Source organism: Neofelis nebulosa, chromosome 1 (assembly GCF_028018385.1).
Source record: "Neofelis nebulosa isolate mNeoNeb1 chromosome 1, mNeoNeb1.pri, whole genome shotgun sequence".
Lineage (NCBI taxonomy): Eukaryota > Metazoa > Chordata > Mammalia > Carnivora > Felidae > Neofelis > Neofelis nebulosa.
In genome coordinates this window covers 229400854-229425666 of record NC_080782.1, presented here as the reverse complement: position 1 = coordinate 229425666, position 24813 = coordinate 229400854, and the positions used below count along the sequence as shown (strand labels likewise).

General features: G+C 43.2%; 1 protein-coding gene across 7 annotated transcripts in view; it reads right to left on the bottom strand.

Annotated features, from left to right (window-relative positions):
* Positions 1-9367: 9367 nt before the first annotated feature.
* Positions 9368-24813, bottom strand: part of DCLK1 (doublecortin like kinase 1) — a 348909-nt gene continuing 333463 nt past the window's right edge. For 6 of the 7 annotated variants that reach the window (XM_058687477.1, XM_058687468.1, XM_058687452.1 and 3 more), the window contains one exon: positions 9368-15061. In XM_058687477.1, the coding sequence (XP_058543460.1) occupies positions 15004-15061 (58 nt within the window). In that variant the 3' untranslated portion in view covers positions 9368-15003. Of the gene's footprint in view, positions 15073-24813 lie in introns of all 7 variants that reach the window. The other variant, XM_058687488.1, reaches the window with a different exon arrangement.

The following is a 24813-nucleotide window of genomic DNA, read 5'->3' as shown; positions in this document are numbered from 1 at the left end:
TCTGCATGTGTGGGGGTTGGCACCCCAGCCTTAACATTGTTCAAGGGTCAACTATGATGTGCTCCCCAGAGTTGAAATGATATTTGTGCAATTATTTAATGTCTGTCCACCGCTAGACTACAAACTTCAAGAACCAGAGGGTGGATTCATTTGGCTCCTTACTGTATACTCAGTACCCAGCATGATGCCTGGTGCATCTGAGGGGCTTAATAACTATTTATGGAATGAATGAATAAATGCCTAAGAAGTTTGCGATTTATTCTGTGGGCTTCACTTAAAGAATATAAGCAGAAAAATAAAATTATTTGAAGTTTAAAAAGAAAGCTGAGTCAGTAGTTCTGAGTTGGGATAGGCAGGGGTTGAAAGGACCAGTATGAGACCTGTCACACCAGTGCAGTTGAGATATGATGGGAACCTAAACCAAGGCAGTACCAGAGGGACTGAAGAGTCGAGGGTGGCTGTGATGACGTATAGAAGTAAAACTGATAGAACTTAGTGACTCATTGAGGGGCTGCGTCATTGGGGCAGGGAGCACACCAACTAACCCCGAGCACATAGGAGATAGAACTTGTTTGTAGAAAGACTGAGGGGGATCAGTTTTGAACTTGATGCATTCGAGGTCCAGATGAGACATGCAGAGGGAGGAGTGCAACAGGTCTTATATTTTTACTTGCTTTTACACAGGTTTCTTCTTGGGCTATTAACAAGGTGCACTCATTCTTTTAAAAACAAAATACATCTTGGAAGCTTGTCACCCTTTACTTCTGCTCTTAACAAAATGTCTTTGGGGGCACCTGGGTGGCTCGGTTGGTTAAGCGTCCAACTTTAGCTCAGGTCATGATCTCACAGTCTGTGGGTTGGAGCACATCGGGCTCTGTGCTGAGAGCTCAGAGCCTGGAGTTTGCTTTGATTCTGTGTCTCCCTCTCTCTCTGACCCTCCCCCACTCATGCTCTGTCTCTGTCTCTCAAAAATAAATAAACATTAAAAAAAATTTTTTTTAATGTCTTTGAAAGGGCAGGGGACGCACTCTCCATCCACATGTGCTTATTTCCTATCTGTAGGCTCCATTCTCTTGTCATATCTGAAACTGCTTTCAGTAAACCTCCCAGAAGCCAAAACTAGTGCCCTGAGAGACTGAATGTACAAATGGACAATGCTGGCCCAGATATAAAAATGGAACTCTGGGGCGACTGGGTGGCTCAGTCAGTTAAGCATCTGACTCTTGGTTTCAGCTCAGGTCATGATCTCATGGTTCAGGGGATTGAGCCTCACTTCAGGCTTCTGTTATAGCAAGGAGCCAGCCTACTTGGGATTCTCTTTCCCTCTCTTTCTGCCCTTCCCCTGCTCATGCGTTCCACCCCTCCCCACCCACCCCCCACCGGCTTTCTCTCTCTCTTTGTCCCAAAATAAATATATAAACTTTAAAAAAATGGAACTTTGACTCACACCCTGCAGCAACCAGCCCAGGAGACCAACCCCCATATCTATAATAACCAGCCCAGACAGCCAGTCTGCTATATGTCAAGCTTGCAGGTAGCCAGATTGCCATCCCTAATGACAATTTATAACAGCCCCAAATGGTCAGAATTTGACCAATAGCTGACAGCCTCCCTATTTTTGTCCCCACCTCCAACTCAGGACCAACCAGAGAAAACTAAATATGCATCCTAACCAATCCCATAGGATATGTTTTTAAGCTTCTTTGAGAGAGGGGGGGGGGGGAGGGCAGAGAAAAAGGGAGAGAGAGAATCCCAAGCAGGCTCTGCACTGTCAGCACAGAGCCCAATGCGGGGCTTGAACTCACAAACTGTAAGATCATGACCATGTCCCTAAGTGGGACTCTTAGCCAACTCAGCCACCCCTAGGATATTCCCCTTCCAGTTAACCCACCTACTGCTTCAAGGCAACAGCCTCCAATCAGGCACCTGCAGCCTTCTCTTTTCTACTCTAAACCCCTCCTACTCTTCTGGCTGCCTGTGAGTCTCTGCCAAAGGCAAGTGATGGTGGATGATTCCTTTGCTACAGCAAACTCAGCATAAATAGCTTGTTTCATTTGGTTGGTCTATGTTTAGTTCCACAACCCTTCGCTTTTTATCTTAGGAAACTGCTTGACTACATTTGACACCACTCATCATTCCCTCCCTCGTTGCCTCTTCCCTTGGCTCCTGAACCCTTAACGTCTGATCCACAGTCCCTCAGGTATCTGATGTCTTGGCTTCCTTCCGGATCTCTCCTGCTTGGTGTCTCCAGGGTTCTTTCCTCAGCCCTCTTTCCTACATACTTTCATAAGTCTCCTTGTGTGATGGCATCTACCCTTTAAGGTTTCAACAACCGCTATTCTGCTCCACCTCCAGATCACCGTGTCCAGCCCAGACCTGTGTCTCTTGGTTATCTTCTCTCAGATGCTCCACAATCACCTAAACCTAACATACTCAAAACCAAACTCGCCCCTTGTCCTCTTCTCTCCTATATTAGTCATTCCACAGTCACCGCGTCACCCGAGTGAAATGCCGATTCCTTTGGCCTTCTAAATATTTCTTTAGCGCTTTTCCTCCTCTCCATCCGTATTGCCAGTGCCCACTTTAGGACTTCACAATATCTTCCTAAAATATTATGAGTCCCCAACTTGGTTTTCCAGTTGCCAGTCATGCTCCCTTTCATACAATCCCCCGCAATGTTGACAGAGGCATCTTTTAAAAACATGCATCGCAACATGTCATGCCCAAACTAAAACCCTTTAATGCCTCTTCATTATTGAATAAGTCGTACAAGGTCCCTGTGATATCCTCATCAGCCATTTTCCTGCCATGCCAGACTCTGAACTTGATGTTCTAAGCAGACACATCACACCGTTAGACCCCCGAGCCTGTGCAGAGACGTGTGTTCCCAGATGGTGTCAAAACCCTCATGATTCTCTCGCTTGCGTCCTTGTTGATGACCTACTGTCTTAGCTTAGAATCCTGACAGAACGTTTATGGAAAGCTGTTTGATGCCTGTGAAGAGATCTCTGCCCAGGTAACTTCTGGCCGGAAGACGATGTTGGACTAAATTCTCCATGATTTATGAACTTAGAATTCTCTTTCTTGGAAGCCGTAGTTTAGACTTGGCTTTTAGGTGTGCTGAAACCAAATGCAGGCATACAGGTTTTCTCAGGAGAAGGGGAATTTCAAGCTCTTGTCCCCAGAAATTTTTCATCTGCTGCATCCCTCTTTATACTTACAAATGTGGCCCTTTCCCTTCTACGACCCCGTCACCAGACAAGGGGCAGGGCGGGCTCCCTCTGCTCTCCGGAGACACTGCGAGCACTCCCAGCAGGCATGCTAGTGTCAGCCAAACCAACAGGAAGAAAGAAAGTCAATATCGAGGGCAACTGGCAGATTGTTAAAGCTGGGCCTCACGTGGAAGAAAGATAATGGTCTGGTGATTTCACATGTAAACAGTTTTAAGATGCCAATAGCCGCCAGGCAGCCTTTCACATCAGATATCTGTGAAGAGCATCGGCACTGGGGGAAGGCAGGGAGACAGGAAACTCTTGCCCGGGACCGAAAATATAGTAACTTGTATTAAAGAAAGGAGCAGCTCATTTTCCAAGTGCCAGCTTGTGCCTTTCTGACTTACGGCAGGACTTTTGAGGCTAACTACTCAAATCTGAAGTTACTGCAGCTGCCTCCCCTGCTTGTGGCAAATGATGAAGCGGAAGACAGTGTAGGAGAGTAAATAGAGCTCTAGGAGGCCAGCTCTGGCCAGGAACGAAGTCCCCTGTTACAGCAGATATTACGACCAACACTGTGGGAGAGTGAGGATAATCTTTATGGGGGATAATAAGATGGCAAACGTTTTAGATAGTTCAGCTGCCTCCAGCAGGAAGCTTGCTGCGCTGTATGATGTAGATTCATGTTTTTTAAGTTACCATGCCCCCCTACATGCACATACATACTACATGCATATATATACATGCCGCACATACATGCACACTTAGATACAACCATACCACACACACTGTCGCATGTGCACATATATACACAACATACACGTACACACATGCACATGAACGCATATATATCACATGCAACACATACACATACACACATGCATATACATATATACCACACACATATGCACCCATATATACAACGCACACATACACACATACCACATACAACAAACACATACACACATACATGCATACAGGCATACACAGACACACACATATGCACACATACACATACTCCCCCCCATATCCACATGCATACACATAGTACATATATACCGCACACATATATACACAGACTACACACACACACACACACACACACCCATACCCATGCGCATACTTGCAGGATAACTAGTTAATAGCACCAGGCACTCTAGCAATGGCACCCGTGCCTGTGGGGTGGTGGACTGGGGAAATGAACTTGCTAACACAGCAGCGCAGAAGCAGTGGTGGTGTGGGTCTGAGCTCCAAAGCCAAACATTGATGCAATAGACTGTAGAATGGAAAAGCTCCACCTCTATGTCACAGGGTCCCTGGCTCACATAGAGATCGTGATGAGTTGCTACAGTTGGGACATTTCTCAGGACATATTCATGCCCCGCAGGGCAGGAAACAGCAAACAGCTTACCCACCAACTGTGCTTTTGACTACCTTGAAACGGTATCTGTTTCTCTAATAGGGGCACACAGCCTCTCTTGTGAAAACTAACCTTCTTGGAAATGATCCCCAAGTCTCCAGACTGTAAGAGGCATGGTAGAGGCCAGGGCTAGAGTTGCCCAGAGGCCAGTCTGGATTTAGGACCACATTAAGGTGAAGTGAAACCTTGTGCATTTATGGTGGGGAAGCCACATGGATTTCCGCAGCAGATGGGGCCCTGGGGAGGAGAGCAGGTTGAAGCCCGGGACTGAGCAGGTGGAAGCCATGGTAATATCAGGGTTTATGTGGCTGTTTGTGCTACAACATGGGCTAGTGGAGCTGGGCATGGAGAGGGGGCAGGAGCCTGTGGTAGGAGGCCTGACGTGGCCCCGTGAAACTCTGGCCTTCCTCTTATCCATGAGAGCAAGCCCTGATGACAGGTTGGGGCTAGAGCTGAGTAGGATAATGCTGAGTGTTATCCTAACAGGATACCCTAACAGGACTAACACGAGTGACCCCTGAGGCCCAAGGGCATCCTCTGCTCCTGTCAGCACCATCCCTGTGCACTGGGCTTTGGTTAAGAGAGGGTTCCAGAGGCTCCGCTCAGCTGATAGTAAAGAGATCCAAGGCTCAGCAGCAAACATCCTTCTGGCAGCTTGGTCACCCAGGCCATGGGTCTTTGCTTTCCCCACTTTTCTGAATGCAACTCTGGGCATTCTACAGACTCGGGTTGCCTAGGTGATATCTGCCTCCTTCCTTTTCTCCACCTTGGTGTATTTTCATCAGACATTTCAGTGCGACTATGTTGAGAAAGGAAGGCTCTCTTGCAAGAGGGCCCTGAGAAGCAGCAATATTAAGGCAGACATAACCTGTCCACATTTTCACAGAAAAGCATGCCCATGTATGGGTGATTCAGGAGAACCCACAAAACCTGCTTCATGGCAGGACCTTGAGCAAATCAGAGGCTGCACGTATGTGAATGAGACTCCCTTCCCAACCTGAGCAGGGAATTTTCAGTTTTCCAACTTAACAGACCAGTGTGAACTGTTACCTTCCTCTACAGGAAGGGAAGTAGAAGCAATAGAAGCTATTGATGAAGCAAAATGGTTTACTCAGCAGGAGGCCAGATGATTTGGAAAATGTTGTTAAAACGTGGAGCATCTACAATGGGGACCATGTCAAGAGAGGAATTTGAAAAATGTCTGGGTTGTTTGGAGCCTTGATTCACCTGTTGAAAATGAAAGGGTATTTCACATTCTGAACAATGTGCCAGCAATGACAAGTTCACTACTTAGAAAAATCCAGGAAATTAATAGGTAATTCTGATGGAATAACGAAACCTCTCTCGGGTGGAACATTAATTATCACCCTGCTGTAGGGAAAGGTGACAATGTGGATTTGTCCAGGAAGAAGGAGCAAGAGTGCTATTTTCAGGGTCAGTGAATTTCTCTTTTCTTTTCTTTCTTTCTTTCTTTCTTTTTTTTTTTTTTTCCAGAAATGAGCAACATACAAGAGAATGATTTTTTTTCCCTGTGAGCAGTGGGCTGATAAGCTTTGTGAGATGGAGGTTCTACTCCTCACAGGAAAGGATTAACACATGGCCTGCTCTTCTGTTGGCAAAGGGAGGTTGCCCTCTGTTACTGCTGTGCAGGGGTGATTAGGATCCATATTATTTGTGAAAGTGTCTTTAATGCTCCCTGAAGAGCCGTCTGCCCTGCTCCACTTCTTCCTTAGCCAATTCCTGGGGACCCGCGTCTGGAGCTATTTCATTTTTAAGTGTACCTGCCACACACACAATGAGATGTGCCCATCCCCATGCCTGTCCTCTGGCTTGACAGCCGCAGGCCCGTGAGACCCAGATCACTGGGCTGTACCCTGGTCTCACTGGACAGACTCTAGGACTCCATCTTGCCGATTCTGAGCTCCTTCACGTTCTCTATGCATGTTCTCATGGCTTGGAAGATCTTCCTCCTCTTGGCTGACTCCTGTTTGTTCTTCAGGCCCTCACTCAAGGGCACCTTCTCCAGGTAGTGTCCTCTGAATCCCCCCATCACAGGTGAACTGCAAAGCGCTCTCAGAGCGTCTCATGCTTTTCTCTGCCACAGCCCTGATCATTCTGGATGATTCCTCTCCATTTACTTGTTTCCTACACAGGACTTGGGCATGGCAGAGAGGGCGGTTGGGTGTGTTACCTGTGACCCAGGATCATGCAGAGGGACTGGCACCTGAGAGAAACTTGCTGGAGATGGGAGGAGATGATCTGGCTTGGATGGCAGAGGGGGGAGCAGGTCCCTCAGGCTGAAATTTCCCTTAGTAGTGGAGGTTTAGGGAATGTTCTTCTTCCAGGTGGTGGGAAATGGGTCCTCCAAGGGGATCTTGAAAGTCAAAGAGAGAATGGACAGCAAAGGGCGGGAATAAGAACATTTTGGGGAAACACCCCACCTCCTGCTTCCTGAAGAAACGCAGGGATGGTGCCATTGATGAGATCTTACTTTTATTCACCCTATCATGGGGGACCATTCACTCGATTGAAGAATGTGGAAGAGACAAAAGCCATGTTGTATCTATACCAAGGTATGTTCTATGATTCCCACAGAGCATCTCCTGAGACTGGTTTTGAGATGCACACTGTGAGACGTTAATATTTTTCTTTCCCTTGAAATTCTCCAAATGGTACACTGGGTCATAAGACTGAGGCACCTGTGTTCTCAGCGGCCTTCATTTCCTCCTTCCCTCCCTCCCTCGTTCCCTCTCTTATCTTTCCTTCCCTTCCTTTCTCCCCCTCCTTCTAGGGTTTTTCTAAGGGTGACATATGAATTGTTGTAATAGAACGGGCCACAAATTTATTTGCATGAGACTGATGGTTGGCTTGCAGACAGCCACAGTCTACACATGCTGAGAGGGCCAGTCGCGGGCCGGTAGGGATGCTGTGCCCCTGACACACTGGTGTTCCACCATCTGTGAGTGATAAATCAGTCTCCCCCATCCATGGACATCCAAAGTAGAAGGTTTCTCCTAGATCTGAGAGTCTTATGAACAGGAATTCTGACTTGCTCGTCTTAGCCCCCACAAACGCGTCACTCACAGTAGGTACTTGACAATTCTTGTTGAATAAATGGACACAGTTTTGTATCAGTCTACGACAGGGTTTAAAATTGCATGGTAATTACAGATGGTGAGAGGACTCTGGGAGGTCTTCTACTTCAGAGGTCAGGAGCAAAGCCAAGAGTACCACAGGGCGTGTGCACCGTAGAACAGGCAGATGGTAAACATACATCTTCAAGTGAGAAAATCAAGCTGCCATAAACACAAGGTCTCACTAGATGTGGGTGTGTCTATGTTGTCTGAACAGGAGCCCCAGAATAAATGCCAAACCTTCCAGCTAGAGGCATATTTTCTCACCTTTAAAGTCTTCTGATCGTTGTAAAAATCAAAATGGACAACAGAGATTCCCTTTTCTTTCCTAAGCCCCAACCAAGTGCCGTGTCGTTGGCACTTACTCAAGAAACATTTGAATGAATGATTTGGATGTGCAGGCAAGCTGGCAGGGACATCTGTCACAGTGCTGATGGCCAGCGTGGATTTGGCTGGTCCAGCTGGCTGGGCGGGGTTCCTCATCTTCCCTCAGTACTCCTCCTGGAGCTGGGGGAATGAGCCACCTTCTAAGATACAGCAAAGCCTTTCTTCCGTTGAAGTAGGTGTTACAAGAACTGTCCCAGGATGCTTCTTTCCCCGTTTCTTGTTACTCATTTACCTCCATTTGCATAACTTCCTTATCTGTACAGAAGCCCCGCCTTCCCAACTACCAATCCTTCCGGAGGAGTCGTGAGAGACCTTTCTTTCCCAATTTCCTCCTGTGGCAGTTTTATCACCTTCAACGCCAGAGTGGCTGGTGTTTGAGGTTTCTGCATCAGGGCCCATTTTTCTGATAGCAGGTTTTTTTGAGGGGGCTCCAGCCTCATAAAACAAGATAATGGTCCTTAGGAAGCAATCACTTTAGCTATTGGTTTACAGCAGTTGCACAAAAAGGCCAGAAAGGACCCAGTGATTTCACTGCAGAGGAGCAAAAGGGAAAACAGTAGCCACCTTAGCAGCCTGTAGATGGCAGGGAAGGTGACTGTTAATTTTACAAGTGCTTGGAGATCATTCTGGCGCCTTCACAGGACACCAGGGAACCTGCAGTCACTTTTGCTGGCCTACTTCTGAAGCTCCTAGCATTGAAAAACTAACATGGGAAATAACTTTATTCCATTGTACAGTTTTGCAATTTTCACTAAAGTCAATATTGCACATGGAATGCCTAATGGGAAACTGCTATAAAAATGGCAGCTAATTACAGGTTAGCGGATAAAACAACACTCTTCTCTGTAGAGCTTATGCACGTAGGTTGAAGGATAAAATCGGGCTGAATGGTATTTGATTTCTTTGTGTTTATCCAAGTCACTGGCCCAGGCAGGAAGGTAATATATGAAAAGGGACATTTTTGAAATAGTTGTTTTTGAATTATGCCCATGAAATATACACTCTGCTGTGGGGGACATGTGGGAAAGCTACACTCTGACCGCATGACTAATTTTTAAAGCCTTGCATAGAGAGAATTCCCCCCAAGAACACAGCTGGGTTATTCCTTCGTGGACTGAATGTGTCAATTATGAACTGAACTAAAATGAAATTTTACTCCATTATGACAAAGGGAACTGAGGAGTGGACGCTGCAGCTAGGGCATTACATAGTAGTTCATACACCAAGTACTATTATTTTATTAACTTTAAGAACATGTTTTACATAAAAACAGGCAACATCAAAAAAGCTCAGTTGATAAATAAACATAATATATCACAGATGATTTCATTCCACATTAACCTACATTTATTAGCTTAAACTGAGAGATTAGGGAAAAAATTTGATCTCATTCCAGCTTTAATCACAGATACAAATCGTTTGAAAGTTATTTCATTAAGATTCTGAAAATCAAAGATTAACCTATGCCATCTGATCCATGCAGCAATTGATAAATTCAGTATTTTCAAAGGAAACGTTGAATTTTTTTCTTGCACCAAATTGAAACCTTCCAGAAACTTGTTTAAACACATCAAGTACCTAGCCCACCTTTTTAGTATGCATGAGCAAAATACTATTTAATTTCACACTCAACTAATCCTTTAATAATTTTCTTTCAGCCAGAATGAAAAAGGCTATTATTAATTTCCTAATAAAATTAAAAAAAATAGTTATCGAGGATATGACTCTAACCTTGGACCAGTTTCAATTTCTTTTTATTTTTTTCTGAGCAGACATCAAAGATTAATGTCAATGGCAAGTGAGAAATTGTCCCTAGAGAACTATTCAAGGTCTTTTTCTTACCACATTCGATTGGACTGGAATGAATTGACATTATAGCATCTTTATCATCACTTTTAAAATCCTACTTTCTCTTAATACCGACAGTGAAGGCTTTTAGAACTATTATTTACTTTAAATTAATAAAGTATATCACAGACAAAAATATACAATTTTACATTATAGCAACATTAAGGGTCTCCATTCAGCTGACCAAAAGAGAATGTTGAGGAAATTTACAGGTATGGTTTAATTATAGAGATCGCTTTTCCTTTAGGGAAAAAGAAGGAAACTAGGTTTCTCCTTGTCTCCAAGGGCAAGATATTGCAAACCTCATGATCAAAACACCTGCCAGTTAGAAGCTCGATCACTGAAAAATGATCACCGCAGCTCCAGCGTTGAAGTCTATCAACAACAAAACCAAAGGGAGAGAACCCCCCCCCCCAATCTAACCCGAGGTATTCTAAGCCTCTACACTGAATTTCCTGTTTCCCACCAGTTTACGACCCTTAATGTTACTGGATGGATGGTTGCATATTTGAGATGATTAAAAAATAAAAGACTGGCTTAAAAGCACCTCCTCCTCAAGTATGTAATTACATACAAATTAAAGATTCCTTCTGACAGTCCTAGGAACCCCATTTGTTACTGTGTTATGTATAAGCACCATTGAGCCAATTTTAAAGCACATTTGCAGTAATCAAATGTTTAGTGTCTTCAAGTTTTGTTGATTTATTTGCCTTTAAACAACAAAAAAAAGTGTAAAGTGTGTTAATTTATGCTCTTACCGTATCTGAACTGACAAAATGTTAATTTTGGAAGTGCTTTTAATCACCATTTTCCTCCAACAGACAAGAATGGCTTCGTGATGATTAAATAAAGAAATCCATATCTCCAACAGAAGCATATATCTGACCCTCTATCACTCCATGCAAAGTAAGGGTCGGTCTGAGAGTATTTTCCCTAAACTCCTAATGGAAATGGCAGACAACACGCAGGAAAGGCTAACCTTTGAACAGACCAACTTCAAGTTTTTTAAAGGTCTTTGGACCAAAAAAAAAAAAAAAATCATGTAGCAGTTTAAAAAATTAATTTACAAATTATAGAAAAGATGTTATCTACAGTATATGCCAGGTGACTCATTAATTTTTGTTTAAACCCACATCCAAATGAATCATTACATTAAAACTACTATCTTGGATCTTGGTGCTTTCCAAAATTCTGAACTTACAGTGAAGAAGAGGACACAACCCAATTTTTTGTTGTCATTGCCCCTTTCTGGGGGAGAATTAGGCAGAAAAGAGAAGGAAGCGAAACCTTCACTCTTTGGTGCAGGCCCTATACAGCAAACTTCAGCCTGGGGCACCTTTTTATGGTCAAATTAAAAACCTTTGAAAACAGAAGTTTATCATGGAGACGCTGACAGATCCTTACCCTGAGAAGGGCTAGCAGCAACACAGTAATATTAGGAAAGCTGTTCCTCAAGCACAATGGCACTTCACCGTGGGGTACAGAGTTGTCTAATGGGTGCCATTGGTCAGCAAACGACCGTGATTTAATGTGCCTGAGCCTCGGTCACATAGTAGCTCCGTGACCCTCTACGTTAAACCAATTTTTCTTTTCTTTTCTTTTCTTTTTTTTTCCAACTGAAATATGCCTCAAAGGGTAAAGGATTGCAATTTTAGCCTTCATTCGTGGATATATTGCCTTCTTTCAACAATATCTGACAGGCCTGTTAACCACCACCCATGGGGGTGCTGGGCATTGCGAGGTCTCACTGAATACAAAACACCAAGTGTTTTCAGCAGTTTATTTGTATTTTTTTTTCTCTGCTTATTTGAATATGCACCACGTGTAAGTTAGGTGAGGGCTACGGTAAAAACATTTTCAATGACTGAAATCTTACTTTTCCTGCTAATGATTGGAGCAAATCACGTATTCATTGATTATGATGAAGAAAATGATTTCTGCTACATTGTTGAGAAAAAATGTGTTCATCAATATGAACAGTTCTCATCTAACAGAGATGATTTACATGATGCAAGCCATGAAGAAGTTCTTTAATTAGTCTACTACCAAACTGAAAAGGTGAATCTAAAAATTCCCTTGAAGATACCATATGGTTGGTCATGTATCAATAAAGGAAAGACAGTCCCCATCACCAGGCCACCACCATAAGAGCTATATTAAATACTTAGGAAAAAATATGGAAACACTGTGGCAATGATTAAATTGATAATTACAGAGATACACTGCCATAATGGTACATATATATTCTATGATAAAGTAAAATAAAAAATAAGATCAATTTGGTTATAGAAATTCCTTAAAGAACACCACCACTTAATTATTTCAAACTTGAACTATCCCAAGAATGTTGTGAAAAAAATTAGAAAGCACTGGCTAAAAGCAAAGCAGTCTGGATACACCAATGTAATCAGCATGCCTTGTGCTTGTCTGTTAACCCTCTGAGTACATCTCTGACATTCAGAATCTCAATAGCTTAATGCTGAAGATTGCATTCCATCTGATTACTCAATATTTCTACTTGACAGGTCACATTCCACTGTTTATTCAGCATAAATCACTCAAATTCTACAGCGATGCGCTGGGATCCCCATGTTCAATGGGCCCTGCATTCCTCCAAGCTGCCGCTCTGCAGTGTGCCGGGAAACACTCCACAGCTTTGCAGGGTCCACGGTCCCCCTAGACTTGGATGGAAACAGGCCTGAGCCTTGCACTGTATGCTCTGTACATGGAGGTTGTAGCAATATACGTAACTCCCATGGGAAAGACAGTAATTCAGAGAAAGAAACGAAAGTGACGGTCTATCGCAGGTAGGTCTCTGCCCATAGGATTCTTCATATTCACACATTTAAAGTTGAGGCCAACCTATACAGCTCCTCTTTAGGCTCAGGATAGTGCTTTGCTTTATAGGTCTAGAGAAAGCAGTAATTTCTGACCGGTTCAAGGTATTTTACTAATATGGTATCTACCTACACACCAACACCCTTCCTGGTATTCGGTCCTCCCCTCCCCCATCCCAAACCTAACCAATTTGTGCTACTTTGCGACGAGTACGCTACCATTCCAGAACACTCTCAAACGGGGGTGGGGATTCTCAATAAATAATCTAGTGTTTACATGTCAGGACAACGCAGACCAAAGAGATAAACCAAAATGTGGAAGAGCAAAAAATTGGGGACGCTCCGTTGCAAAAGTTATGACATGTTGTGGTTTTAAAATATATGTTAATACAGACCATACTTTATGAGTTGAAGAGTGAAAAGCAGCAATTGAAGACCAATGTCTATTTGAAAATAAAGAACTGACTCTACAAGTTTCAAGACTTTCAGATACTGAAGTATATTCAAAACAGAGACAATAAGTTGCCAATTTCATGAGCCATCACTCACTGGTTGTCTCCTGGATCACACTGCTGAGCAAACCTTAGCAGGACATTTGAGCTGGATCCCTGTCTCCAAGACACCGTGGCTAGCCTCTTCTCTAAGCACTGCAGTGACACACTGGAAGCCGCAGGTCCCCATTCTGAAATGGGACACATTCCAGAAGAAACTCATGGGGGATACAGGGCTGGGTTTTGAGAAAGGTTTGGTAACGGGAGTGAAAATGCAGGTCTCAGACAGGACTTGGCCCAAAGGGAGAAAAACATGTCTCTGTGGACAGCTAAAGACAGTGGTATTAAAATGTCATCTTGGGCAACAGCAGTTTTATTCTCAGGGGTACCTTGTAGGTCCTCATCCTGTTCTTCCTGGGAGGCTGTACATAGGTAACCTAAAGGTGCACATGGAATTCTCCTACCAATGGGTTGATTTCTTAAAGCCCATTTTTAGAACATTCTGGATTGTGCTTTCTCCTTGGCCACCTTGCAAAGCACCTACCTCTAGTATCCCTGTGTCCCCGGACTCCTGTGTATGGATTTCATACTCTACACGGATTTCACAATGAAGACTGCAGTGTGTGAAAAGCAGGTAAGAAAAAGAACAGGATCTTGTTTCCTCTTTCTGTCTGAAACCCCAGCCCTATAGAGCACCTGGCAATTTATTGCTCTTTCCCACCAGTTGTTTTTATTCCTATAGATGTCTCATCCTGAGCGGGCAGACCCTCATTCACCAAGCACAAGACGAGATATGGTGACTTCCGAGGGTCTGTGCTGGAACTAGCAGCAGCTGATGTGGAAGCAGCATTTCTGGGGCATCATCAGGCCATCTTCACATGGAGAGAATTTGGGGGAAGGGGGCGCCATCTAGCTCCTGGGGTCAGGCTGTTTTGTCTCAGACCCAACTGCCTCCGCTTGGGATGCAGGGCTCACGGCAGCTGACAGTCATGCCTCGAATGAAAAAAGTCCCTTTCATCATGGGATTGTGAAAGAGAGGTCTTCTGTCTAAGTTATAAGCCTGCTATATTCTAAACCCACAAAAAACGACAAGCAAGATATCGTTCGAGATGTCCTTCTCGTCTGGACATCTCAGCATCTAATAACATCCCTTGATCTGCAGCAAAATCAAGAAACACGTGTGTACACATCCAGAGGCCTGAAAATTTCCCCAGGGGTTCTCCGTCAAATCCTATGCACTCAGAGGGTTAACATGTGCTATATTACATACTGCAGATCCTAGTTTGACTGATGAACACATTCATTGCTTCTATGTTTAAAAAAGTTGCAGATTAGCCTTAACCCTTTGAGGACCCTGTTAGCAGCAAGGTGCCATCTTCGCAAACGACGTGTGGTCATCTCATTGAGCCAAGAGAAATCGCTACAACGATACCAGAAAACACGCTTTCTGTTCTGCCATTCAAGCATTGAGTGCTAGATAGATCAGATGAAACCGTTTTACATAAATTTGGAAAAAAATCTCAGAGTCTCAAAGGGTTAAGCTAGGACTTCGAGTCAAAGGGTCTTCTTAAAAGGGCGAGTTTGGGGAGCGAACAGTCTCGGATGAGCTTGGGGAGTAGTCTTCCGATTCCGAGTTGAGTTCGGGTGGAGCTGGCTGGGCCTTGTACCGGCTCTTCACATCCTGGTTGCGTCTTCGTCGGAAAACCTGCCTCTCCTTATCAAGAGCGGTGGTCTAGCAGGGGCATAAAATGAGAAAGAGGACAATTAGGCTGAAGGAAGTGGCTAAAGAAACACTTTCTGGAACTTGGTGAGGTCAGAAAAAGATGCTGGCCAGCTTAACTGTTCCACTGTGGCTCGCTTTGGCTGCCAAGAGCCACCACAGCCGGGGAGCTCTCTGCTCCCCGCAAATGCAGCTCCTTAGAGCGCCTGGTCATGACATGGGGAGGCACAGGCAGGATGGATGATGTCGTGGGTTCAACCTCTTCCCAGCCCTACCCAGCCTTCCCCTAGCTCCACATCTATTCCCCTTGGTGGCTCCCAGGCGGGCTAGAGCGCCCCTGGTAAGTGGGAGCCCCAGGCCCGTGTGTCTGACAAGTGAGGACGCCAGGCGTGCCTCATTCATCAACATTCAGCTCAGGGCGGCTGTATAATAAAGATGAAAGGTGATGAAGTTGTCAGACATGGAAACAGAGCCACGAGCTCATCCTGTTATTTTAGCACCTCCTCATTCTAAATTATCTTATTATCTGTTGATGAGGGAGTGTGGCTGAATCTCTGGGAAGGACTGGTTTGATTTTAATGAAACCGATGCCCGAAATGGAGAACTGCTTTGAGTGCAATTAAGCCAAATGGAAACCCTCCCATGGATTTAACTTTACAAAGTTCATTTTCATTGCAGTATGTGGTAATTTATGAAACAGAGATTCGATTTTGTAGGTATTCCAATTCCGGGTCTCTATGCCTCGTTTTCCTGATGAAACCTCAGATGATCTCCAGGACGTGCTACCCAGCCGCAGCTCTGGAAGTTATTATGACATCAGAATTGGGAACGCATGACTTCATTACAGATTTAAAGGGTGTGGGGAGGAACGGGGTCATTACAGAGAAACCTTACACAGAGAGCAGAAGAGTAGGTACAAAGCCTGAAGAAAAATATAGACGACATATAAAAGTTGAAGGCGTCCTGGTTTGAAAGTCTCTCTTTAAAAGGATGTAGCCTGGAGGTTATTCTGCTTTTAAGAGATTACTTTTCCTCTGTAGGGATATGTACCACCATTTTTTCCTCTTGAAAATTTACTGTTAGCTTCTTCAAAGAACAGAGATAAATTTATAGCCAGCCTGGTTCTGAGAACAAAGTGAAAACTAAGCCCCTCATACAATTGCGGTGCAGCATTAGAGCAATCTTAGATCTCAAATAGGGCAATCAAAGTTCCAAAATGAAGTAATAAAGAGCAAAAGAGTGCCAGTGTGTAGGAACCAGTACAGTAAATGGCTTTGTTAGGCTGAACTGCTCCGCTTTAAAAACTACCCACATACTGAAGGGCAGTGTTACAAATCAATGAGGAAGATAAACCTGAATAATTCACTGCTCCTTTCACTAGATCGTTAACACAATGACTCAATAACTGGTTTGTTGAAACATCCACCTTTGATTCCTTTACTTGCAGAGTTTTTAAGGATGGATATATATATATATATATATATATATATATATATATATATATATATATATTGTTTTTGGTCTTCTACCCACTGACTTTATGATATTTTCAGCATCATAAACCCAAATTCCTAACTTTATTTAAAACATGGTAAAGTTACGACACATGGTATTTTGCTTTCAAAGCAAACTGTAAATGTTCTGTTTGTGTAGATTTGAATGTTTGTAAAAAAAATAGACGTCTATTTAGTCTGACTTACATAAAAACCATTCTGTAGTTAATCCAAGAGGAATATAAACTCTCCTCTTGGTCATAAAAAATATTTCTATTCCTACATTCTTGAGAAAGAAAAAGTCATTGGCATTGGACTATATACTGACTGGTGGACTGAGACTTTCTGGTGTGGAGACGAAAAGCACATTGGGATTTTAGTCAGGAATTTTGACTCCTGCTCTGTCCATCACTGGCTGTGCAAACGATTTACTCAGTTCTTAGTTAAGTAAGGAACAGTAATAATCCCTTCCCGCTCGCCCAGAATCGCCCTAGGTAAGATGTGCAAATGCTTTTTAAATGGCTGAGATGCTCTGAAATGAAGGCTTCCCCCCCACCCCCACCCCTCTTACAATTTTAAAATTCAGTAACTGCAGGTCAGAGAAAAACGTTCAAAACCAAGCTCCCATCAGAACTCATCTCAGGGCACTCTCCCTTCCTTCTTCCTTTCATCGGCACCTTCTCCATATGTATTTCATCTCCTCATAATCTACTCAATTACTCCAAATCATGCTCTCGGCTGCAGTCACTGAAATGGGCCATTTCTCCATAAATCCTGCAAGTCAGTTTATGCAGAGGCTGGTGGCACTCAATGTTGAGCCTGTGCTTGGATGATCCCATTCCCTTTATTCTCACTTGGGTTTCTCCAGATCCTTTCAAGGGCAGCCATATTCTCTCCCTTACTCGTCGTTCTGCCTGGAGAACCCTTGCCCTGGCCCCTTTAAAACCGGTCAGGTCTCGCCACTCCTGCCACTTTCTCTAGTTAGCAACCTTCTAAATGTTTGCCCTGGTAGATGAACCCTGGTGCTCAAACGCTCCCATGCTTTTAGTTGTGCCACTAACCAGGAACTTCAGAGCAGTTCTTTCTAGAAATCTATCATGTCATGGTCACATGTCACGGAATAAAGGTGGGATGGTTGTTTCTGTTGGATTCATAGACTCTTAGAATGGAAAGAGAATTCATAAAGTGGTCTTTGGCCAATGCTTTGCCTTTATAAGCAGGGAAACTGAAGCCCAGGCATGTGGAGAGACTTGCCTGAATCGCATCACTAACTAGGAACAGCACTCAGTTCTCCTAGTGCAGAAGGAGGAGAAAGAAAACTCTTCCCATTTACTCTGAAGTCTGTTGAAACAGAATGAAATGGAGCCACCATGTGCCAGTAGCTCACTCTTTCTTTGTTCCCAACCAGAATGAGCTGGGGAGAAAACACTGACCACAAGCAGCATCAAAGGGCTAAAAACCAGGGCTTTCCCATGCTGATTGGCCTGACAAGCCCTCTGTTTCAGGAGCATGTACAATCCCACTCTGGGCCTGTAAACCCCTAGGGAGGCTTGTATCTGATGACACAAAGGCAGTTTCCTACCCACCCACGTTCTTGTAATATTCTCAAGGCCTACACAACTAAAGACTGGGGTTCCCAAACAACTTGCTCTCAAAGACGCTCCAGATGGGGGTGACTGTCTTTAGGCCTTGCTTCCCTGGGTTCCTGCTCACTCTGCTTCCAGCTCCATGACTGTGGTTCATTTTACTAACATCCTCCTTGTCTTTGTTCCATGAAGCCTAAGTTTTGCTATTGCTGTGCGCCCTGCCTCTATCACAATTGCCTCTAACTCACTGTCTTCCCTGCCACACTGTAGACTCTTTGGAAGGCAAGATCAAGTCTTGGGCATCCTCTCTGTGTTCTCCACAGTTCACAGCACACAATAGATACTCTGCAAATATTGCAGCTTTTGAAATATGGGAAAGTACAACAGAGGTCACATTATTTCCCCTGTTAAGCACCCAGCCCCCGTCCATCCTGCACATAGCTGACAGGTCAATTATCCCCAGGTCCGATTTATTTATAATTCCTCATAAAGCCCAACTTCTCGTCCTAACATTCACGATGCGTTTACAGGACACACTTCCAGGGTCTCATTCTTGTAATTACTCAGTTACCTGCAGACTTACTGTTCTCCATTAGTGGACACTTGATTTTCTTGCATAGCTTCCATTTACTCTGTTTACGGTTAACCATACCTCAGTTTCCCTTTCGATGTGCCCTGCTCCTGTACTGTGCGGTTCCAGTGAAGATGACCATAGTCCCATCTTTGAAAGTGGGGCAAGGATGGGCTTGTGACCCAGGAGCAACCATGAGCCTAGTGCACTGCCCAACATCCACAACTGGCTCAGCAGGGCTACCCAAGCCAGTTAATAGGATGCAAGGAGGTTTTCACTGGAATTTCACATAATGAATCCCAATTGTGGAAAGATGGTGGGCTTGGAGCTGCTTCCTACCTCCTAGTACCATGTGAAGCTCCAGTCTAAAGGCAACACAGGGAGGCAGAGTGGAGGGATGGAAAGAAACCATGCCACGGCTGAGTGCTGAATCCATCCATCACTGAAGCCAGACCCAACCTTGGAACCTTTCAGATTAGATGAAATAATAAGTTTCTGTTTTTGTTTACGCCAGTTTGGTTTGGGTATTAGTCACCTGCAATCAAAGAAGTCCTAACTGATGTGTCTCTGAGTAGCTTCAATCATTCTTGCCCTACATCTTGGCTCAAGTGCTCACCTGTCTGACATTACTTCTCCTCCTTCCTGTCCACTCAAATTTATCCATGTTCCGAGATTTGATCAAACTCAAATCTCGATGGTAGAATCTGAAACTTCTTTGCATTTTCCAGAATGCCTAGCAACTGTGGCACACATATTAGAAACATATTAAATATTTCTCAATTAATATGGGATTAAACTACTTTAGATGATTATGTGCCTTCTGAATAACAACCAAAAAAATGGAACTCTATAATACAAAAGCAACTCTATAATACAAAAGAGTAAGAACTTAAAAGCATCACAAGATAATATTTAAGGATACGGCATGATCAAATGGTTATGTCACATAAAGTTAATATTCTCTTACACTCATATCATTATCTACTCAACAACCATTTATTGTAAAATTCTTGTCATGGTAAACTGATGGTAAAACATGGTGAACTGTCATCTATCATAGCTTTAGAATTTTAATTGTGGCTATAAAATGAACTTGCCTCTAAAGTATATGTAGTCTGGGGCACCTATGTGGCTCAGTCAGTTAAGTGTCCCACTCTTGATTTCAGCCCAGGTCATGATCCCATGGTTCATGAGATCAGTTCGTGAAATCAAGCCCGGTATCAGGCTCAGCAAAGAGCCTGCTTGGGAATCTCCCTCTCCCTCTCTCTCTCTCTGCCCCTCCCCTGCTCACCCGCCCTCTCTCAAAATAAATAAATAAATAAATAAATAAATAAATAAATAAATAAATAAACAAACAAACTTAAAAATATATAGTATGACAGTTCAAATTTTACACTTGAATTCTGTAGACTCCATTTGTAGTACAAAACAGATGAATTCACCAAGATAACAGAACAATGTGCTATTCCATAATTTTAAAAAGTTATTGCTACACAATATATATTTAATCCAACTGACAGTTTATTTCTCCCCCCAAAAAGCATTCAAAACACCACTTTTCCCCTTAAGTGCTGCATCACAAATTTAAATTCTGGTCCCTTTCAATGATTTCTGGCAGGCTGCTTTCCTCTTTATCAATTACCAAAATTCCCAGTATCAAGCAAATAGGGTCTCTCCTTAATGCCTGTCTTTGTAAGGGAAGTTTGTCCTCATGTAGAGCCTGGGCGTTCCATTAAAACTTAAGACTTCCTAACAGATTTATTATTCTATTAGTTATTTTGCTCAGTTTGTAGGTTTGTTAGAACCGACATGAACGGCCTTGCAGTAGAATTCCCAAGTGTCTCCTCAGTAAGTTATCACTTTGTTAAGAACTCATAAGAGAATCTGAAGCCTGCATTATCACATTTTGGTGCTAATTACCACAGGTTAGAGGTGAGCAAGAAATCTCTTGAGATTCTGGAGTTGACCGGTAGTAACCAAATATGAAGCTCTCATCTAGTTACTTAAAATATGTACCAAATAACAACTGCTATCCTGTGTACTGAGTTACAGCTAAATAACAGCATACTGGGGGATCCTGGCAAACAGTACACATAGATGACCAGATAAAAAGATAAGGAGAAACTAATATAAACCTGTCCTACACAGAAGAAACACTACCTCAGACTGTAAGTTCTTGATTATCACAGTGTCCTTGGGAGCTGCTGGATCAAGTGTGAAAACTCAGGAATGGTAAAACAATGCCAGCGACCTCAACAATTCAGGTGGCTGTACACACAGTAGTTGGAAATCTTGGAGAAATTAACATCCATCAGATTTTGGTGTCTGGTGCAATACCAAGCATGCATGAATAAAAGACAGCGCTTGCCTATTACTGAAGAAATATATTCCAACAATAGACAGAGCTAATGAACTCGGTCACTGGCCTCTTCTGTTACAATGAAACAATAGTATCCCCCTCATAGCACTCAGATATTTTAAATCTTTATTTTTGACGTTACTTTTGGGAATCAGCATAAATATAGAGGCCATATCCATCTAGCATATCTATGAAACGTTGAAGGGAAAATATAGCATGGAGGAGGAAAGTCAGGAATGGATCAAGAATATGAACCAGAACATTAGCTTTGTTTTTGCCAGTCTGCATCACCCGCATCTCTGTAACGTTTGTCTTGTCGGGTAGCTTTAGCTTAATCCGCTTGGAAGCAGCAATTGGGGTAAGTCAGGAGAGCTAGCTTTTTGTCCTAGCTCGGCTAATTACGTGTCCTTGGACATGTTTCTTAACCACATTGAGGCCCATAGATGGAAGGGGAGATACAGTGCATGATCCCTAGGGAAACTTGCACCTATGAAATACTATGAATATGCTTAATATCACCATCAATCTACTCTAATGGCTTATGTTTTTCTCTTAGCAAACAATAGGCTTTGCAGTCTATGGATCAAAAATAATTCTGTTCTGCAACACGGGCAGGACTTGCAAGAGATGCACCTCATTTAAGTTGTGAGGCAATGTTTTGTGTCATGGCATGATTATTGGATTTAAGTAACAGCGTTTTTCAGAGGCTGTTGACTGATTTTCCGTTTTTGCTTTTCTTAATTTATTGCTAGCCATCACGAGTAGTCTTCATTTCATTAATAAAAGAACATTATTGTGCATTTTGCCTTTTGGCCCATCCATTATTCATACTACCAAGGAGACTAAACTGAGGATGCAGCTGTTGGGGCATTAATCTCAGGAACCCTTTCCCTTGCTCGCCCTCACTCTGCAGGGACTGAGCTATGGTGTGCTCGCCACTTTGGACGTGTTTTGCTTGCTAGTAAAATTAAACTGGCAAATCGATTGAGATAGTCACCTTCCTCGTTTCATTTGGCTTTCTGTCATGCTTATTATGATTCTGTTTTGTTCTGCTTTCATATCCGTTTGGGGTCTCGCCAGGCGCCGCTCCAGATCTGGATATATGACACGGTATTGCCCTATTGAAATGGCAAAAGGTTGCCTCATGGAATGAAACCTAGTAGCCTTCTAAGCTACTTCCTAGGTGTGACTCTTCGGTGTTATTTCCTTCCTGCCCCAGGCAGAACTGCCCGGATGCTTCTCCACCACCTTTCTTAAACACAGGCCCCTCTTGCTGGTCTGTTCTTAGTGGAATCCCAAATTGTCCCTGCTCTCTAGAATGGGTTTCTGATGGCCTCTCACTGGAGGGTTAAAATTACAGCCACTTGCTGAGCTCAGGCTTCTAGAGGACAAAATCCATGTGCTCCCTCTGCCCTAAAGACCCTGATTTTCTCCTAAGAGAAGCTAAACTGATCTGCCACCTTGTTTTCCCTTCATCATACTTACTAGTAACCCCAAGCACAACCACAGCCATAATTAACCTGAAGAAAACCTATGGAAATGTAGAACTTACGAAGCAGGTAAGTTATGGGTATTTCTTTTTACTACAAAACAACTCTTTAGCTTTACTGAAAGACTTCCTCTCAGGTTGCTATAAATGGAATGCTATCCTAGAGCATCTCATACGTAATTGAATTGTCCAAACTTTAATATACTCCAAATCCTTCAAAAACATGCTTATCCTCAAAATTAAGGTTCTTCTATATTAATGGTCCCTTTATTATACAGTTCAATCATTTATTCATTGATTTAACAGACATTTATTGAGGGCCTACTATGTGCCAGACATTCCAGTAGGTGGTAGAGATACAGTTTTTAACAACCCCACCAGATGGTACCTTTTAACTTAGAAATATTTTCCTCCTAGGATAGGAGTGAAACAACTTTTTATGGAAAGGCCGAAGAGTTAATATTTCAGCCTCTGCAGGCCATACGATTCTTTGACCCAAGTATTCAACTCTACCACTGTATGGCAAACAGAGCCATAGACAATTTATAAGTGAATGTGTGTGGCCTTGTTCCAATAAGACTTTCTTTACAAAAATAGGCAGTGGGCTAGACTTGGCCCAATGGCTGTAGTGTGCCAATCTCTGCCCCGGAGAGTAACATTTAAAACTTATACTTCATGAGGATTTTTGGCAACAGAGTACTTTAAGTACCACTTAATGCCACAAATGCTCATGAATAATATAAGTTACCCGACAGTTTATCCCAATCAGAGCATCAAAAATGCTCATGGTTTGGGGCGCCTGGGTGGCTCAGTCCGTTAAGCGGCCGACTTCGGCTCAGGTCACGATCTCGCGGTATGTGAGTTCGAGCCCCGCGTCGGGCTCTGTGCTGACTGCTCAGAGCCTGGAGTCTGTTTCAGATTCTGTGTCTCCCTCTCTCTCTGACCCTCCCCCGTTCATGCTCTGTCTCTCTCTGTCTCAAAAATAAATAAATGTTAAAAAAAAAACATTAAAAAAAATAAAAAAATAAAAAATGCTCATGTTTCTACTTTAATAGCGGATGCTTTGATCTGCAGCGAGATTGGTTTTCTCAGGCAGATCTGTCTGCTATGTTGAGTGCAAGATATTCTCCTGGAAATGAGAGGAACCCTGTGAAGCAATGTTTTCTGAGTTCCTCCTTTGGGCAGGGGTCTGTGAAGGCACGTTAGCACAGGCAGCTCATACAATCCTGGCCACAGGTTTGGGAGGTTGGTAATACTCTTCACATGTTTACAGATGGGGAAATTGAAAATCAGAGAAAAACATGGAACGTGCCTAAGGTCACACTGCGGGAAGTGCAGTGGGCTGGATCCCAAACCAGTCCTTCCCAACAGCGAAGTCATCAACTCTCTACACGCTGTGCTGCCAATCTCTAACCAAGTTTGTTACATCTCAATTCTCAGGACTTTTTGGTTTCTCTAAGTGTCAAGTGGTTTGCATGTATTTGAGAATTGTCTGGCTTCAGCAGGTGGACATTTACACTCTTTCTTAATAGAATAACAGTGTGTCAATACTTATGGATTGAGTTCTTCATGACTATTCTTCCTACATACTTACACCAAGTAAAATCTATATCGTATCAGCAAACATCACTGGGGAACATCTGGAGTCAAAGGATGGCAGGAATAAATACGTAGGAGAGTGTAGATTTTTTTTTTTTTATCAAAAAGAGAAAAAGAGATTCTGAAGCAAGGTCAAAAATAAATATGATATTTTCGATCAATACTGAACAATCGAGGATGTCAAGAGAAGTTTAAAATCTCACTTCACCTTATACCCAATCAGTAAGTCTTGGGATGCCATGACAACTTCTCATTTTAATACTAAGTATGTTATATTTCTAAAGACAGAGAGATATTGTTGACCTCCTCTCTTAGGGGGCCTCTGAAAATAAAAAGACAAAATCTCAAACAGTGAGCACCCTGTTGGACTCGGCGAAATAACACGTATGTCTCACGCTTCCTGTGTTTGAGTACCATTGGTGGGCCTACAGTCCTGCCCATCTTTTGGGCGTCTCGGCTTCACTTTTTAACATCCAGGTACAGTTGCAAAACCAAACCTCCTACTTCCCTGATCCTTTTCTCTGTCATCACAGCTTGGGTGGTTTGAAGTTTAAATCTATCCCTTCCCTACGTGCTAAACCCTCGGTTACAGAGTCTCAGGACTGGCGTGGAGTAGGGTGGTTAGTCCCTTGCTGGAACGGAGGCGTCTGCTCCTCCTTCTGCCAGT